Consider the following 20,548-nt stretch of genomic DNA (forward strand, 5'->3'; position numbering starts at 1 on the left):
TTACTTATAGGTGAACTATTCCTTAAAAATCAATATGATTTGTATTATTTTATTTATTTTTGAAGATTATGTGCTTATCCAGTTTGTGACATTGGCCATGTTTACTCTTTTGTACAAATTGTCCGATCTCCTTCTTCCCGCTGGACAACAGAAGATGCTCATTGCAACTGGGATATCATGGATCATTGGGTACGAGGGGTGAGGAACAGGTTGTTACAGAAGTCGAGCGCATGTGTTATTTCTCATTCCAAGATCACTCTGAGCATTTTCTCTCTCCAGTGAGCGTAGCATGAGCAGGGAGCAGGGAATCGAAAAACCCCAAGCCGAGTCATTACAGAATGATTTCAAGCTGTTGTCACTCCCCTCTATTATCACCCAGTATGTACATGTTTGCACTTTTATACAAATTATTACTTAATATTCGTAGGTATATGAGATTTATTTTTCACGTAACATTAAAATCACATTATTCGTAGTCATCTTTCCTGCGAGAAAGTCAACACGTCTTAAAGTTCGCCCTGGATCACGGTGGTCATCTCGGACAGTAAAAGATTAGATATTTGATTCGGGTCAAGCCAACCGAGTCTGATGGAGATGTCTAGAGAACCTACAGGTGACATCCGGCTTTAAGGATTTAAGTAACAGTACATACCCTGAGAAATGTCAGTTCCTCTTACTGAACCTAGAGATACTTTCTCGGATATTTTCACTTTGAGCGACTTTGAGATTTGTCGACCTCTCGTGAATGTGAGAACTTGCAGTAACATGCAGTGTAAAAAAGGAATATGGTACACATTCTTTTTACAGTGATCTGGCCCTTTAAATGTCATTTTTTATGACCGTTCACTCTCAAAATAAATGTTCATGATAATTTACTCACCCCCATGTCATCCAAGATGTTTATGTATTTGTTTGTTTAGTCGAAAAGAAATGAAGGTTTTTGATGAAAACTTTCCAGGATTTTTCTCCATATAGTGGACTTCAATGGACTCCAAATGGTTGAAGGTCAAAATTACAGTTTCAGTGCAGCTTCAAAGGGCTTTAAACAATGAATAAGGTCTTATCTAGCGAAACAATCGGTCATTTTCTAAAAAAAATAAAAATGTATAAGCTTTATAAACGTATGCTGAAAAGGTCACGCTTGACGTAGGCGGACGTACTGAGTCAGTGTTTACAAGTTGAACATGCAAGTATTTTTAGAAAATGACCGATCGTTTCGCTAGGTAAGACCCTTATTCATCGTCTGGTATCGTTTAAAGCCCTTTGAAGCTGCACTGAAACTGTAATTTTGATCTTCAACCGTTTGGAGTCTTAAAGTCCACTATATGGAGAAAAATCCTGAAATGTTTTCATCAAAATCCTTAATTTCTTTCCGACTAAAGAAACAAATACATAAACATCTTGGATGACATGGGGGTGAGTAAATTATCATGAACATTTATTTTGAGAGTGAACTTTAAGATATCTCATATTCATATATCATTTGATAAATGTGTCTCACAGGCATGCGTATTGCAGTTGTTTTATACAACAGCTTTGGTTGTGACTCACTCAGAATTTAAAGGCGCAGCTGTTGGTTTTATAAGTGCATTTTAATTTTTTCGTTTTAAATCACACAAGCGACCGATCGATGGATTTCCCCCCTAAACACCAAAACAGAACAGACATATAAAAACATCTACAGTTTATTTGATGAACTGTTTTTGATTTTTAGGTTTTATGGACATTGAAACAAAGTTTTCTCCATCCCCCCAAAATGCTCACAGGGATATTTTACGCAGAGGTTTAACTACCTCAAAATACCTCGAATCATAAGAACGTCTTTGTAAGACTCGCCAACAATCGGTGACTGGTAAACAAAGGCTGGGTTACATTTGAATCATTTCATGGCACGCTGTATAGGGGAAATAAATCAAGGCCAAATCCGCCTCGGTGATTCATGCGCCATATATTGTCAGCATGCGTTGTGTATCTTTCATGGCGTGTGAGTCCCATAGCTAAGAGGGCTTTAATTATAATTGGTGTCTGCAGGGCCTTTCCGTGACAATTTAGCGCCAGTCTTGCCACTTGGTGACATTCTCCTGGAAGACTGTAATTGGTCAGTTAACATTAGTTGACAGATTAATTAACTCACATTAACTCAACTCGAAAGGCCGGAAAGGTTCAGATTTTGGGCTTCTTCTTTTTAAGGCATCAGTGTAATCTGATGGCGCAGTACAGCAGGAAATAACATATCCATCATTCCGCCTTGCAATTTCAGTCATGTCAGCGTATAAAATTGTTGTAATCTCTTTTTCTAATCTAACTGACTGCTGTGCAGTGTAACATATTTCTATGCATTTCATATTAGACTTGTATTCTGCATTACATTTGTTAGATCTTTTTTTACTTCAAAGTTATTAAATAATCCTTTGCCTTTCTGTATTTCCTCTAGCGAAACCCCACCAGAGTGATATCCATTTGATTATATCGGTCTTTTTCCACGATTCCAACAAACCGATTTGTTCAACGGATGTAAATAACTTGTTTGCAAGAAATCTTTGAAGAGTAAAACACATTGTCTGCTGGAAACAATCGGTACAACTTTTTGTTTTGTACATCATTCAAAGCATATGAGCGTACCTGCAATGTTGTTTTTTGTTGTTGTTTATTTTGCATAGAGTGTTGGAATCTCAAAGTTTAACATTTTTCAAAGCCGAATTCGCCAGATAGCTAACATTACTACCCAATTTTTTTGCATGTTTAAATCCAAAACATGTTTAGATTTGAAGAATTTTATATTAAGTCAAAGAATATTTAGTCATATAGGTCAAAATGTGATATTCATCAGGGATGTACATTTTCAATTATAAGTCAATTATCATTAAAATTATCGATAAATTAACCGATTAATCATTAATCACCAAACATTTTATCACATCTATAAAATGGAAACATCCACAATGGAATTGCTTTTTATGATATTTCTTGAAACCTTTTGATCTGCAGGCACAAATTATCGTTTAAATTATTGTTAAATTATAACGTTGTTTAATTGTTTACATCCCTTATCTTTGAAGGCCATAACAGTGTGGGCTGTCCTCATAAATACGCCAGATAATGGGAAAGATTCACAGGGTTAAGTGGGATGAATGAATAAGCACAGAGAAGTGTGGATGGGGAGTCATTGAGACGAGATGTGAAGTGATGCCAAAATCAATGAGCCCCTTTCCAGAAAAGCCAGCGACTTGTACAAACTGTGAAGGGTTTACTTCACTCGACTGTCCCTTTTTATCACATTTCCGATGTTCTGATTCCACACTCATAAAAGGTCCACTCCAGGGAAGCTGGCATGGGCTGGAATATTGACGCTGGCTGAACAATAAATCGCCGGGGGCATGTGGAGTCATCATTAACCTGCAAAAATATAAAAAGCTGGAGGTGTAATTCACTTTTGCTTTCAACTCTGCTAGAAAACTGTGAATCTGTTTTTTTCCTAACAGTGAACCTGTGTATCATATCAGGACTATGAGTACTGGGACCCCTAAACACACTGTTCACAGGCCTTAAATCTCTATAAATCTATAATCTTGGTTTCTTTTGAAAATGGATGCTTGGGAGTTTGTTGTCTAAACAAAATTGAGATTATTCAAATAAATAAATTACTTGAATATATTAGTGAAAACAAAATTACATGTATTGATAGATATACACTACCAGTCAAATGTTTAGGATCAAATGTTTCTCATGATCTTAAAAATCTATTAATCTGAAGGTGTGTGTTTCAATGTTTGAAATCACTTTTGTAGACAAAAATATAATTGTGCCAACATATTCGTTTATTTTATTAGAAACCCAAATTTTTATTCAAAAATATTTTTGAAATGGATTATTTGGACCAAATAATAAATAAATAAGCAGTCAATAAGAGTCCAGTACTGGACCGTATAAAAGGCTTCCCAGGTTGAGACCTCAAGAAGCTGGATGATAAAATGCGAAGTGTACGATTCTAGTCAAAGGGTGGCTACTTTAAATATGCTAAAATATAATATAATATAAGTTATTTTGGATGCTTTTAGTCACAACATAATTCCCACAGCTACATTTGTGTTATTTCATGGTTTTGATGGGTTTAATATTCTTCTAAACTAGTGGTTCTCAAACTGTTGGCTGTGGCCCCCTTGGGGCCCCCAAGATGGATCTAGGAGGCCCCAGATTTTGTGGCATTTTATAAAATATGGAAATGTTTAAAAAATCATACATGTTATGCAATCAATCATCAGACCACCAAAAATAAGACCACCAACCAAAATAATTGATGTTTCAGCATTGTATAACTGAATATGTTTTTGGTTTCAATACAAATTATAAGTTTAAGATTATAAGTCTTTATTTGTGGGGCTGCAAAGCGATGCATCCTACACAAAGGGGGCCTAACCACTGTTCTAAACTGTGGAAAAATATGAATGAAAAGAGTGATCCTAAACTTTTGATCGGAAGTGTACCTGCTGTAAAATATCATTTAAAAACAAAATTTGGGTCTATAAGATTTTAAATAATATATTCAAAGCAGACAATATGTACATAAACCCATTTTTTATTGTGCCTGTATCTAATAAAGCAGAATTTACGACTTGCAAAATGATAAAATAACAATCAAATAGTGATATTAGAGCGATACTTCACTGAAAGCAGTCGGTGCTACTAATGAAAAACAGACACAGCAAGTGGACTCCTCGCTAAAGGTAAGCAAAAAATGAAAATTCTGTCATCATTTACTCACCCTTAGATTGTTCCAAACCTGTATACATTTCTTTGTTTTGCTGAGCACACAGGCAGAAATTAGACAGAATGTCAGATCTCACCCCCTATTCACCGCCATAGTAGGAAAAATAAATACTATGGGAGTCAATGGTGGGTGAGCTTTAACAATCTTCCAGATATCTTCCCGTGTGTTCAGCAAAACAAAGAAATGTATACAGGTTTGCAACAATCTAAGGGTGAGTAAATGATGACAGAATTTTCATTTTTTGCTTACCTTTAGTGAGGAGTCCACTTGCTGTGTCTGTTTTTTATTCACAGTATCAACTGCTTCAGTTTAGAAGTAAATCATTGTAATAATGACCTTTCCAATAATAATATTGATGATGCTAAATAAAATCTAGTCAAATACGAGTTGCAAAGAACACATTCTCCGGCTTTGCTGTCGATAAAGGAGCGCTTCAGTATTAACAACAAACATCTGATATTAAATCTGTATATATCCAGCGAATTTTTTTTAAATTGATGCGTGCAAGTGAGTGACACATTCCATTACCGTCGGATTCACACCCATGAAATTTGCAGAAGTGTTGTTGGACTTTGGCGTATATTGACACTTTTCTCATAGCAGTGCCGTCTAAAGCGTTTCCTACGTGTTAGAGAAGTTCTTCAAGGTGATCGGGCTCTTCTCAACATCTCTTTTGCTTTCTCTAGGTGGAATCTGCATCGCTCAGTCCCTGAAGATCCCGCACGACCACAAGCAGGCCGATTTTGACAAGATCATCAGGCAGCTGCTGGAGACGCGCTACGCTCGGGCGGTCATCATCTTCGCTTACGACGAGGACATTCGGTAAGCGGTTAACTGCCTTGCCAGATGCTCAGAAGGGAAAGGGGAAAATGCGAGAAAAGACCACAATAAATTCGATCGTAAAACAATTAATTGCACCAAAAATAATAACGTAAAAGTTCTCGATGACAACTAATCGATACTCTACTGGCTGGGGATGCTATTACTTAGATAAAACTCAAGGGTGCACTTTACGGGTTATATCTTGTTTGCTGTGCAAGATCAGCCGCAAGGGGTATTGATTAATGACATCAGCGGGCCATCAATCTGCAAACTGATTCAAAATTGCTGTTTTGTATTTCCTACATTGATGCTATAACTGCTAGCCAAACTCTCTTGAAGAGTATGAGAGGGCTTCAGTGTCATGATAATGATTCCATGCGTGGGAACGTTCGCAGGGGGATCCTCAACGCCAGCAAAAGAGCAGACCAAGTGGGTCATTTCCTCTGGATTGGGTCGGATAGCTGGGGAGCCAAGAACAGCCCCATTCAAGGCCTGGAAGATGCCGCTGTTGGTGCCATCACCATCCTGCCAAAAAGAGCCACCATTGCTGGTGAGATTGTAGCTTTATTTATTGTGTGTTTTGTGGTTTGCCATTATGCTTATGATATCTGGAGAAGACCACATTCCCGTATTATGTGACTCAAAAATAACTTAATGTGAGTCTAAAAGTAGATGTAATGTACTAAACTAACAAGAATGTAAGCATTGTGCTTTAAGGAAGATTATTTAGAAGATTATAAGATTATAGTCACTGAAGGGAAAAAAGCACCTTTAAGGCCCATTGCAATGTAAAATAATGACTATGAAGATAACTATACCGATAACTATATTAGAGTCCAACGGAGAATAACGTAATGTTTATTCTTAGCTCACACGCTGCAACTTCACATCTTAATTGCATGGATTGGATTTGGATTGGGTTTCATCAGCTAGAACTAAAAAAAAAACTTTTAATATTTGTTATAGTTGTGGTGTGGACTACTTTTGAAGTAAGAACAATTTTGAAATCTTTAATAACATTAAAACTATATTAAGTAATTTAAAGTTATTATTTTGTATGAGGGGGTCTTTATTTGTATTTGATGGTTCAAGAAATGGTCTTATTAGTGTTTTTTTCCCTATAGAAATCTGATGGTCATATATGAACAATAATACAGCTGCAGCAAAAAATTTGAGACCATTTCAAAATTATTTTCAGTTTTTCTGAATTTACTTTTTTTTTAAATATATTTTATTTAAAGTTCTCCAAATTTACAAATTTACAAAACAACCCCCCCCTCATAAATTATGAGTATCAAAGATATGCAATCTACAACAATAATACACACCCATATACACATATGTGTGCGAGTAGTCATACGTACATACATAAAGAAACAATATGGATACTTACATATGTGCATAGACAGATATACATAACATAAAAATAAAACACCTATGTCAAAAATCTTGAATTTACTATTTAAAGGTATGTGCTTAGGTAAAATAATCATTTTTGTTTCCTTCTGTGAACTACTAACAATATTTCTCCCAAATTTCAAATAAAAATATTCAGACCTCAAAAAACAAGTTCATGTTCACATTTAAACAATACAACAGTAATATTTGCACACGTGTTAAGAAAAAGTTCAAAAATGTTTTTTTTTTATGTGATAATCTAGATTTTTATCACAGTTTTCATGTGTCTTGTCATGCTGTCCTTCTTTCACATTGCTCTTGGACGACTTTATGTCACTCCTTAGGTTTGATTTTGTTTAAATTCAACACTGGATATAGTACATCAAGAAATGCTGATTGAATGAAACTTTCGAATGATCTCTTATTTTTCCGCGGCTGTATATTTCAATAGATCAGGTTTTTGAATGGAAAGCAATATATTGTTCCTCACAGTAACTTTAGACGCTCAGCTGGCTAAAGGAACGAAATAAATTTTGGTCTTAAAATAGAAAACACATCTCTAGCGTCTATGAAACTGTGTCACATTTTATAGAGATGGCACCTGGTGCGCGTGGAGCCACACTTGGACGTCGGTTTCCATAAAGCTGAATCATTTTTCACCAGAGAAATCTGAACTCAGCTGGAGGCTTGGACCTAGCCTGACCCGGCTGGCACGACTTTTCATTCCGGCCTTTCAATGAAGAAGACCATGGGGTTGGTCTCAGTGCCAGATTTATAAATTAGGGCCCAATGGTATCATATTTTGTGGTGGACACAGGCTAATGATACAAAGCGCTCTGTGGATGAAAGGGGATTGTGTGGCGCAAAAGAGGAATGACCTTGAGGTGCTGGATTCTCTTTGATAATGAACCCAAAGCCGAGAAGGGTTGTCACAATACCTTGACATCAGTTGAAATATCAAAGTACCAAGCAGATTCGATTCTAGAATTTACGTATTATTTTACTCCAAGCGACTGACCTACTCGACTGGCTATTCTTAATAAACAAATGAAAAGCGTCTCTAGATGTTTATAATTAATGGTGGTGTGGTGCAGAACATTGCAGATTGTAACCCGCTCCACGACCGACTTAGAAAGATAAGACTTCATATTTTTTAATGGCTGGTTTGGGGAGGATAGAGAGATAACTTCAGGTATCTTACCGTAGCCGCTGTTGTCAGCAAGCGTGAACAGACATAATCAGATTTTTATGGGGGTTGAGATGAAACACAGGGGGCATCCCTGAAGCCCCCTAAAATAGGGATTGACGATGTCTATGGATGATAACACTCGTTTAAAAGCAATGCCCAGACAAGAACCTACAGGCAAGCATTGTGCAACTTTTTATGGTATAAAAAATTCATATTGTTATAAAAGACAGAAATATAAAGATCTAATATATTTTACACAAAGGGCTGGAAATATGGGGGGAACGTAGGGGGAAGGTGTCCAGGGAGTGAATTTCAAGAGGGGATGGAGTTTTACCTTAAAATGTAGAGGATTTCCATCTTTTTGCATGAAATGGACTCCAAACGGCAAACACTATGCACATTTTATACATACATTAAGTTGCATTTTCGGCATCTATGGTTTAAAAATGTGAAAAAAATATCCCCTCATGTGTCCCCTCATATTGGCTGTTTAGTACGCGCATACTACGGTAAATACTGAACTACATGTTTTTGCAGAAGTTTTACCCATTTGTGGTCTTGCAGTTTGAAGCTACAGAGTACAATAAACATTATAGTACAAGAAGTTGTGCGTTTGGGCAAGGTTAGCGTAGATTAGAGAAATATTTGCTTAAAAAGTAATCCGTTCGAACACACCTTCCTCGCCTTCCTCTTATCTTGTTTTCAAACCAGCGGTTTTGTACTCCGGAAAAATGCTTTCCTTGATAATTTCATATTTACATCTTCACCTCACCTGCCAGTTAATCTGATTTTTATGCATGCCATGCAATTCTGCAAATCTAAGTCATGTCACATAGCGAAATGCATTTTCCAGGTATCCACAAAACCGTGATAGCATCTCTTTGCCTGCGGTTGCGTGCGCTGTTTGCCATTTGCTGATAAGTGTGTTGAGCAGTGCTTTGCAGGGTCGAGCAATTGCCCCTGCGTTTCACAGCGCTGATGGAACAATTTGAAAGGCACTCGACAAGGAAAGCATCACACTTAAAGCTTTTTAGACCTGTGAAAACAATTCAATGTAGTATTGCCGGAGAGGGAATGCGCCCCACTGCAGACACCCACTGCAAGCGCCGGTGCTTACAAGAAACCTACAACTCCATCTTTCGAGTTGACTTTTGTTTTTGAAAGTGAACTGATGTTGTCTTTGTGGATAGACAGAAGGCTGCGAGCAATGCAGATGGTTCGCTTTGATCTAATGGCACGGAGCGTATGTGAGTGTTGATGCATAACTGCAGAAGCTGGAGGTTTAGGGCACCATGCAGCTTTCACACCCGGAACATGAAAATGCCACCCAGACTATGTAATCTGTGGTTTAACATCAATATATTAACGGGTAGATTAGGATTCCAGAGACCCTGTGCTATTTATGAAGAAATAATTTGAAATTTCCTTGATCATAATTAAATCCCAGTAGACAGACATTATTGATCTTCAGCCTTTGGTTTACCTCAAAGTATGCATGCTTTATAGAAAGGTGTTTTTATTATGTACTGTATCTGGATTGTAAGGTTTGGTGTTAAATTAAAAGATAAAAATAGGTGTAACAAAGTTCAATGTAGGGAAGGAAGGAGGCAGGAACCGGCATCATTCACAAACTTTAATTCAAAAATAAATCAACAATAAACAGCAAATAACAGGCCGGCAGCCACCTCATGGTCGACTGCCGGCCACACGAACACATAAACAAACTTAACCTATTTCCGGGCCCGGTCCTCTCTCCTCGGCAGTCCCGTCGCTCGTCCTCTTGTGCTCCCTAGCTCCCCGTGAGGCATGGTGCGCATACAGCTGATACTCATTATCACTCACGCCACCGGCCCCGCCTTCCTGCCCCACGGCTCTCGTCCCGCCTTCCTCGCTACAATAGGTTTTTACATTTTCTGAAGAAAATGCATGACTCACCTGTGCAAGCCCACATGAAAAAATACAATGCTATTTGTTATACTAAAATAAAATACAATAGTAAACCGTAGTGAATTCTGGTATACTATGGTACATTGTAGGCCCTTGTATAAACTCACAAAAATGCCAGTATGTTATCTTATTTTATTACACGGCTCGTTGGAATGCTTGATTCTGATTGGCCAGTCGTGACATTTGCAGGTTCGTTATTCCCAGATAACAACCTCTCAAAACTAATAACAAACGGTAACCCGGATGCAGCACATCATTTTGACAGTTTTTATTTGACAAATTAAATATAAATATGTCTTTTAATAACATACACGACATTATATTTACAAATGATTAAACCAAATTGCCTGTTTGTAACATTTGAACGTCGCTTCTTTTTTTCACGTGGGAAACCCTTGTCCATCATACTTGAGTGCTGTGGATTGTTGGTAGAGTATCACAATGTGGTTGCTAAGGTTTTATGAATTTTTTTAATAAGGTCCTACAGTATGCAGTTGTTATACTATTATTTGTTTATAGAGCTGTGTTTATTAAAATTTGTAGATACGTTGGTCTTGGGATGTAATATTTTTTTGACATTTGTTTTCCTTTCTGTTTTAAGCTTGATTATAATTTGTTTTAATTTAATAACAGAATGTACATTGAAATATTTATTGTGTGTAAGGCAAGCCTTCATATACTACACATCAAAAACCCAGATGTTTTTTTTTTCTAAAGACAGTGCCTAAGTGGACAACTTCACTTTAGTCATTTAACAACATGATAAAGAAAACCGTCATTTACATTTAGAATAAATTATACACATTTCATACACACAATTTACTGTAGGTTAATACAATTTCAATGACTGTTTAAAACCCACAGTTCAATTCAATTCAATTCAATTTTATTTATATAGCGCTTTTCACAATGTGCATTGTTCCAAAGCAGCTTTACAGGAGCAAATAAGAAAAACACAGAAAGGTAAAACACATCACAGTGCATGGTGTTTATAGACCAAGCAAGATCATTATAATAAGTAATATCTAATAAATAAATGAATAAATAAATAAATAAATGCAGTCTCCCGGTGAGCAAGCCAACACTGCACTGCTCTGCTGTGGCGAGGAACCCAAACCCCAATGCTGAATAATGGAGAAAAAAAAACCTCGGGAGAAACCAGGCTCAGCCGGGAGGGCCAGATCTCCTCTGACGTGTCATAGCTGCACTCAGTGACCCCGACCAAAGCCACCGAGCAACGTCCACGAAGAACAGGGAGAGCCCACGAGCCCACGACAGTTCAACAATTCTAATCAACAAATGTGTCTACACAAGAGATAATAAATCTCTTATTTATATAATAACTACACCTCTGTCTTTATAATGGCAATGTTCATGTTTTGTCACATCACTTGCTTTTGATTCTTGCAATGTACATAGCAAAACACAACGTTACAATCCCAATCTAGGTCTTCTAAAGCCTAATAAATCTTCAGCAGTTCTTTTTATGTGGACCACCATGATGGAAAATGAAACTCGCACCTGCCGATCTCTGTTTCAAACTCTGTTATGATGGGCTGCCTTTACTTATAGGCCTAAAGACAGAATTTAAACACTTTTGATTGGCTACTGCATTCATCTGGTTGACTGCCTTGGCTTAATAAACATACGTCCTTCTAACCCAAAATGTTTACTTTTGTCTACACATTTCATTTATTGCTCTGAAAATATCACAGGCTAATGAAAACACGGCGATGCAGTGCAATAGCTACTCGTTCACCAGTCAGGTAAGCTGTGCTGAAATCTAGCTGACAGCCCGTCGGCAAAGATCTCTCCTGTGAAATGACCCAAGAGCTCCAATGTGACAAGCACTTAGGTAATCAGTTCCCAGCAAACACAAAACGTTTTTAAACGTTTGTTTTGGTTGCCGTGAAACGCATTACTGCGCCATTGCATCACCTGCATAAAAGATTTGAAAACATTTTAGAAAACACTCCTAAAATAACAGAATAAACATTGAAATAGTAACGGTATGTAAGGCAAGCCGTCATATACTTTATGCTACACATAAAAATTGGATTAACTTTTTTGCTTGGACTTCATAGATCAAGACAGTGCCTAAGTGGGCAACTTGACAATAATCATTTAACAAAGTAAGAAAAAAGGTCCTTTTAAAGGTACAGTGTACGAAAGGTTTTAAAAACATTTTAGAAAACATTCCTAAAATGAAAATAAATAGTGTAATTAAATAATAAACATTTGAGAAACATTGTGAAAATACCTGGTTGTCCTACCCCAAAATGTAAATAACATAAGATGTTTTCACAAGTAAAACAAAACCATACCTAACATCTGTGAGACATTTTTTGTATTGTATTAAAAAATGAAAATGATGTGAATATAAAACAATTCAAGTTTAATTTTACACAATGTTTGAACAATTTGATGATGTATTGGACTATTTTATTTCTTATGTTTAATACTATTGTACTATACTGTAATGTTTACATTTTCCATTTGCTTTAAACATGGTTCCGAGTTTTCTTTTTAGAACCCAGGTTTCCATATTTTACAAAACAGTAACACATACAGTAATGTCGTATAAGTTGCATTTTTCCTTTTTTCATGTGTAGATGTGTTTGTGGTTTTCACAAATGTGCCCATGTTTCTGATGAGCCATTTATTTTGCTATTAGCATTGTTTTCCTTACTTTCTAAACATCAAAGTTTCGTCACCTGCGGTTGTTTGGCCGTTATCTTATGATATGGCAGAAATCTGACATTCCTGGCCTGGTCTGTAATTGGATCAAACTGCGCACAAAGCGATCTCTCGGTGCCTTATCATGTGGCATTTCTGTCTGGCGGTTTAGTTTTAATTTGGCCATTAGACTCACAGCTGGGGCTCAGGCCTCTGCGCTGACCTCCGACTGAGTTTGTTTGTTTGGGTGCTTATAGTATTTTGTATTAGACATCTTTCCAACAGCGGGGGGCCTGGAATTGTCACTCCGGGATTTCCGATTATGACCCTAAACAACCCAAAGCGCCATCGTCAATTTCATTACAGGAGCATGAATGAGGGATTTTCAACATTGCCATTTATGCTTGCTTTGATAGGAAAACTTACTTGCATCACTCAAATGACATTTCTCTTGAAATTGAATGAATTTTTGTTTTCTTTGTTGTGTTGATGTATTTTTGAAACCGGAAGTGTCTTTGTTTACAGTTGTTTTAAGTAACCAATGTTTAATTGGACAAACATGTGGACACGCCCATAAGTGCCAGATGAGTCATCAATATTTTAGTCAGTTTTACCAGAAAATGTGTAGATCTGATAAATGTTGGTTATGTTAGCTTTTAAGAATACGCTAGCATTTAGATGGCCTCATGGTACCCCGACATGGATGACGCACAACAGGAATTCGGATTTCATGGAGTCTTAACAATAAATGTTAGACTGTTGTTTTCTGACCTATTTTTATTACAGAAGTTCAACGCAATCTACTGCAGGGCTGTTTAGCGTGAGATGCCGGGTAGATATATTTTCAGCTGAAAATAAATAATTAAAAGTGTTAGAGGTTTCAATAATTCATGCTGTTTTGCTTTTAATTGAATGAGCAAACGAGAGATAAACATGTAATAGATATTAGGAATAGATAGATAAACAAAACACACAGATTGTACACAGCAATTGACATGTTACGTTGTGGGTTTAGCGTACGTTAAATGCCACTTTGCCCGTGTCATCAAGTGCATTGTAAAAGGTGCTGGAAGGAAGGAAACAACCAGTAGAAATTCTGGAAAATACTAATTAATCACATTTCTTTAAAAATACCTTAAATACAGAAAAAAATACTACTTAAAATAAAAAGTTGGGTGGACGTCTGAAGTCTAGAGATAAGTGGTTTCAATGTTATTCACATGGCACGTTTGGCAACAGAGGTGTAATAATTTAGAGTAAAAAAAAAAATTATTAGGCACAACATGACAGCAAAAAAACATCTGTCTGTCACATCTTTACTAATTATTTGTCTTGCCAACCTGGTCTCATGGGGAAAATGTAGCTATTTTGCTTGAATTTTGTTTGAAAAGTGAAAAAATAAGATTATTTGAACAAAATCAAAAATAAAGGTTCACCCTTAACTCCACCGCACAACACCACCATTAATGCGTCAAAAACGGAATAATTCTTTTGAATGTGTATGTTGTGAAAAGTACAAAACTAAGAAATTACTAGAAAAAAATCCCTAACCCTGACCCAAAATCTAACGTCCCTGGCGCGAAAGCAAATTGTACAAAAATGTACGAATGAGTTCGTATGAATTCATACGAATTAGCCACATCATAAAATAGTTCGTTTTTTTCCCATACGATTGTGTAGTAGTTGCTATAACGTTTCTTTTCGTTTGTGCATTTAGCTGACACTTTTATCCGAAGTGACATTTACAGTAAATGATATATTTTATCTGAAATTGAACCCATGACCTTTTGCGCTTCTAACACGATACTTTATCAGTTAAGCTACAGGAACGTAAAACGTAAAATAGTTTTGAATTGCCATGTTGGCACCCCCCAGTTTTACATGTTTCTGTGTAGTTGCCAAATACGTTATTTTATGCAAAGATAGTGTCAATGTAAATCATCTGTTTCCTCAACCCTACCTCTCATCCACACCCACCCCAACGTTCTAGTTTTACTAGAAGTGATCTGAAGCATCCGTGTGTATTACGCTCACCTCAAAGGGTTAGACAAATTGCAAGTGTATTAGTCAGTTGCACTTGACAACAACGTTATAGCCGAGACACTCAGAGGCTCTCGAAGTGGAGTGACAGCTTGAAGTCTGATCCTTGTTGATTCGAAGATCAGTTTGGTTTGCCTTTTGTCCCTACAGGCTCTGAGCAACGTTTAACCTCGGACCGCACATTAAATCAGAGCAAGAAAGCTAAGATCTAGCCTGGCACTAGAGGCTCAGCCACTTTATTTGAAGTGTCGTCAGAGCTAGTGATTGTCACCTGAGGTTTCTCTCATGGCTTGATAGCATGAATGCGGAGTAGCTTTGAGGCAGCAGCGACTGGAACAGCTTGCGGGTTGTTTTATCTGGAAACTTGGAAGAAAAGAGTTTTACGGTAGCTTAATGATTTATAAATGGGTTTGGGGTTGAGGATGTTTAAGGTGGGAGAATTCCTTGACATTGCATTGCATGTGGGTTGCGGAAATGGCGTAGGCGTCCACATGAATTAATCTTCCTTGGCGATGGCTGCTGAAATGCAGAAACGACACATGTGGCTGCCCACATGCATTTCAGAAGAAGTATATGCTGTTTTTCCATCATTCTGATTTAAATTTGTGCAACTTATGCATGCGTTTTGCTATAATATGTATGGTAATATACAGTCATCTGATCAATATTTAAGCATTAAGATACGTGAGGCTGTGCTTCAATATGAATAAACCTCAAAAAGTCACCATGAAGTGTATCTGGATACGTTCATAATGCAGATTTTATCTTGTTGTTGAATGCTTGATTCTGATTGGCTGACGGTCAATAAACTGCATGGCTGTGGAGAAGTTTCAGGGTGGCTGACCATAATACAGTTCCATGTCACTTCATATCAAATCATTTGTTTCAAATAGCCATATACAGTAAGCTACTATAGCGAAAGATATTAGCCAAGTGGAGTGGATAAAATGACATTTCGATTTTATTTTCTGAAATTATTTTTAGAACCCAGAGAACATTGTCGCTAGTGCTATCCGTTTTTTATTGAACTAGTGTTTTGCTACCGATAAGCTATATTATGTCAAAATAAAATATTTTATTCATTTTAATAAGTTATTGGTGATTCAAAGCCAGTTATTTCTTGCACAGACTCTGACAGAACCACAACTTGTGTACAGTAATAATAGTAATTTATTCATAATAAACAATATTAACACCTTTGGATATGAATCTTCATTGGAGTTTAAATCATTTTATTAGGTTACTTGTTACATGGAAATGCAGAATGCGAGCACAGATACAGTATGTAGGACACATGGGTTTCCCATGGGCAACAGCCATTAGCCATATCTGACTGCTCAATGCTGCTGACCAATCAGGATCAAGAGTTCCTGAGAGCCGTGCAATACATGTGGAGAGGAGGGTGATGCTAGTTTTCACACTTAGAACATGTCACAAGATCTCAGTAACTGCAGTGTTACATAAATGACATAAATGTGTATTTGCTCTAGCTGTGGTTTTGTTGGTCCAAACACCGGTTTGCTGCTTATATATTTTGTTGTTTTAGAAATGATTTGCTGATGGGAGGTTCCAATGTGACAACTTACCCCATATAGTTGTGCATGACAGTTGCTGTTGGTGTATGTTTTCATAAACAGTCAACATGTTTTTATTGAACTCTACAGGTTTTTATGGGCAATAATGAAGAAAATGTTAATTCGCTTTTTGTACTCATGGGTATGTGAGCACCTTTCTCTGAAAAATATTAGTGTCAACAAGCCCGGCTCATAACATGACATAACAAAACTATCTGTAATTCTTGAATCTGCGATCAAATGTTATTTATTACGACCATTCTTTTAAGCCAAAGCAATATTTTGACCATTTTTTGCCCCTTTAATTTGAAATAAAGCGCAATCGTAAGTGGCTGACTTTGCATTACTACACATGTGTTAGTGGTGAATTTGTTTACTTTATCATTAGTCTTTCTTCTTCCTTCAATTTGGCCCTTTCATGGAGACTCCAGGCAGCTCACACATAGAGATGTGCCCGTTGACGGCGTGATGACACAACCACAGCAAAGTGTGACCTATCATTCATTATGACTTTTTCTACTGATTGGCCCATGGCAGACGGGAAAGTGTGAAAGCTACCATTTTAAAAAAACGGTAACACTTCAGTATAGGGGGCAATTCTCGTAATTAACAAACCATTAACTATGACTTTTTCCTCAATAAACTCTTAATTTGTTGCTTATTAATAGTCAGTAAGGTAGTTATTAGGTTGAGGTATTGTCGTGCAGAATATGTGCTTTATAAGTACTAATAAACAGCCAATATGCCAATAATAGGCATGCTAATAACAACTAATTAATAGTGAGAATTGCCCCCTATACTGAAGTGTTACAAAAAAAACTATTATAAACTTATTTTCTTGCGTCTTAAATTACAGTGCTGTGCATGTTACTGTAGCATGAACCTAAGGAATAGTTTACCCAAAAATTAATTTTAATCCAATATTTATTCAATTCTTACAATCGTTATGTGGCCCAAACGTAACTTCCGGTAGACCTCTGCAAAGAATCAAAAACTGTTGAGTAGTTTTAATTTAATCTAATTTAATTAATTTACAATAAAATATGAATCAAAATTAATATGAATATAAATAAAATATAAAATAAAATTAATTGTTACATTACATCCAAACACAGACCAGAAGTCAACTTCGGGCCAGGCGCGTGTATCCGATGAAACCATCTAGAGATGAGACATGTAATGGTGGCACGCCAGGTGCAGGTTTCTTAAGGACAATTCTGGAATCATTTTAAAATATTTTGCAAACATTATTTGTTATAAAAACACAATTTCTCAAAGTTTTTAAACATTTCCCTAACAATGTAAAAGTAATTTTTATACAAGCGTTTTTTATAAAAAATATTTAGCAATGACATAATGTTTATAAAATGCTAGTTTAATGTTACTGCAATAATGTTTTTTATATAACTTTTAGAGAACATTCCCTGTTAGCTTGTTAGCTAATAGCAACATACCAAGCATCTGGCAACATATAAAATGTGACTATAAAAATGTAACACAAATGCAATAATGTAACAAAAAAAAACAGTGTCTCGAGATCATTAAACTCATCAATAAAGAACATTATTGCGCTTTCGTAGGTCATTTGCCGCTTGTCATTTAGCCTCAATCAAGGGTCATTTCTGTTACCACTTTAAGCCAAAGAGGGTTTTCCAATTCAAATACATTAGGAAGATAAATTATGGATGTGATGCCACTGTAATGGATCGTTTCAAGCTGCCTTTCCATTATTTTTTATGGCTAGTGGTTTATTGAACATAGCCTCGTGTCTAATCTAATCTTCGTTTCTGATGTAAAGAGGAGTTAGAAATCTTATTTTAGATACATTGTTAATATTTATTAAAAAGTGACATTATTGGCCAGCAGGGACAGGTGGGTCTGGACTTCCATTACAGAGGAGGTTCACGGACTGCCTGTTAATTAGCCAGCAAACAGAGCAGCTGTTGAACGCTTTCAACAAAAGGTGAGGCTTTGAGCTTTGTCCTCCAGACACGAAGAAAATGACAAAGGTGCGCCTTTGGGACTTTCTTGTGCGCGGGGCTTGTTTACAAATTAGCTGCAATTAGCAGAATTGATGAGAGTATGAGAACCTGCTGAGGAACTGTTTCACCTGTAGAGTGATGGCTAGTGTATGTATTGGTGGGCACATCTGATGAAGATGCGGCAGACAGAAGAAGTAAGGACTGACTTTACATCCACACCACAGCTCTCAACAGCCATTCCCATCATGTAGCTTGGGAACTGCAGATAGGTCGGATGCTTGCTCCCATTCAAGCACATGCAATGCCCAAGAGTACATTAAAGCCGCATCTGGAGACGGGCTTGGGGCAGCTCTGCTATAGCAGCTACAAGATAAACCTTATCTCTTTCTTAACACTTCTTTTCTAACTAGAGGCAAGAGAGATCCAAACTTGCTTCCTTCGCAGTTTACGGGGAGGATGCAAACAAAGTTTAAATGAGCTACGACTAGGGAAAGTTAGCCGATGCCTCTGGCGAAATTAAATGTTCTGCTGTCCTTTGTCCTTGTAGCTTTACTGTTGATGAAGGTTTGCTTGTGAAAGCCTCATTACGCCACAAATCTTTTCGGGCGAGGCACAGTTTAGTTTTAGCCTAAATGCCGGGGCAACGAGGACAAACCCGAAGGCATCTTATCACTTATCTGGTCAAGGAGTTGAATGTCATTGTTTCATATTTAAAGTGGTCATATGGCGCTAATATATGTTTTTCTGTGTCTTTGGTGCGTTATAAGTTGCCCATGCTGTATTAGACACATAAAATTGCAAAAATTAAAATGTCGGAACAAAAGATGCATTCAGTCTAAACGCGAATGCTCACCCAGACCTGCCTGAAACGCCTCGTGTAACCACACCCCCACAAATCTACGTCAGCTCGTGGTATGATTTGACTAAGACCGCCCAAATGTAGACGCAAGTAAGGTGGGCGTACCTGTCACTACAATTGCTTTGGAACCTGATGTTCTAAATATGGTAAGAGGCGTTACATTTCTGTCACACGCTTGCAGTATTTGACCAATCACTATGCACTGGTTAACTGGCCAATCACAGCACACCTCGCTTTTCAGAGCGATGAGCTTTGTAAAAAATCTGCGCGTTTCAGAGAGGCGGTGCAAAGAGGAGATTAAACATGCAAGGTATTTGGAAAATACAGTGTTTTTAACCTTAAATCGTTTATACACATTGCATTACATCTAAAACAAACCATACTATTCGTTTTAGCCCTGTCATATGACCCCTTTAAGAGAAAAACGTGACCAAGTCTATGAAGATCAGGTTAAAGTCTCGTAATCTAATTTTGAGATTACTAGCATCACATTTAAATTTCAAGCATTTTTCACTATGATTTCAATATTTGACATGGTCTTACTCTATCAATATTAAAGATATCAAGGTTATACTTTCACAGAATGTTCTTTACATGCGTAGGATGATTAAATCACAATAAATATCTTGAGCTGCGTTTTCACTCATCGTCACAAAATGATGACATAATCTTGCAGTTTTTATTCTGCATTTTTTCTAGTACTATTCTAATGCCGTACTGTTCACCACCCAAAATCCATTTGATGATGTTTCACCAGGATGGTCTTTCTTATAAACGCCAGTTGAGTTGCTGGTAAAAACACAACATATTCTGCTGAACATCTATGCTGTTTTTATCCAGCACGGTTGATGCTCTTCTGGAGAAAAGCGATGCTAACTAAATTATGTATCTGTTACAATGAAGTCAAATGCGTACGACTTGTAGATAACCTGATGTTATCATTGACAGCGATGCGTTGTTCTTTTCAGGGTTTGATGTCTATTTTACATCGCGCACACTTGAAAACAACAGAAGGAACGTGTGGTTTGCTGAATTCTGGGAGGAGAACTTCAACTGCAAGCTCATGAGCTCCTCCAAAAGGGAAGACACTAGCAGAAAGTGCACAGGTAAATGCTTTTTATTATTATTGCTGTCTGGCCAGTCTGAATATTGTGGTCTTTTTATATGGTTTTAGATGGGTTTTTGGACTTTGCCAGCTGGTTGACCAGTATAACCTCTCGAACACTGCCACCACCGCAGAACCACGGATGACCCTGTTGAAAAAACAGCTTATGCTGGTTTGGTATGTTTTGA

General features: G+C 37.1%; 1 protein-coding gene across 2 annotated transcripts in view; it reads left to right on the top strand.

Annotated features, from left to right (window-relative positions):
* The window catches only part of LOC130548858 (metabotropic glutamate receptor 7), a 216,209-nt gene that overhangs the window by 91,878 nt on the left and 103,783 nt on the right, over window positions 1–20,548 (top strand). For both annotated transcript variants that reach the window (XM_057325892.1, XM_057325891.1), the window contains exons 3-5: window positions 5,455–5,590; window positions 5,986–6,140; window positions 20,224–20,361. In XM_057325892.1, coding sequence (XP_057181875.1) covers window positions 5,455–5,590; window positions 5,986–6,140; window positions 20,224–20,361 — 429 coding nt within the window. The remainder of the gene's footprint in view (window positions 1–5,454; window positions 5,591–5,985; window positions 6,141–20,223; window positions 20,362–20,548) is intronic.

Source organism: Triplophysa rosa, linkage group LG25, assembly GCF_024868665.1.
Source record: "Triplophysa rosa linkage group LG25, Trosa_1v2, whole genome shotgun sequence".
Taxonomy (NCBI): Eukaryota; Metazoa; Chordata; class Actinopteri; order Cypriniformes; family Nemacheilidae; genus Triplophysa; species Triplophysa rosa.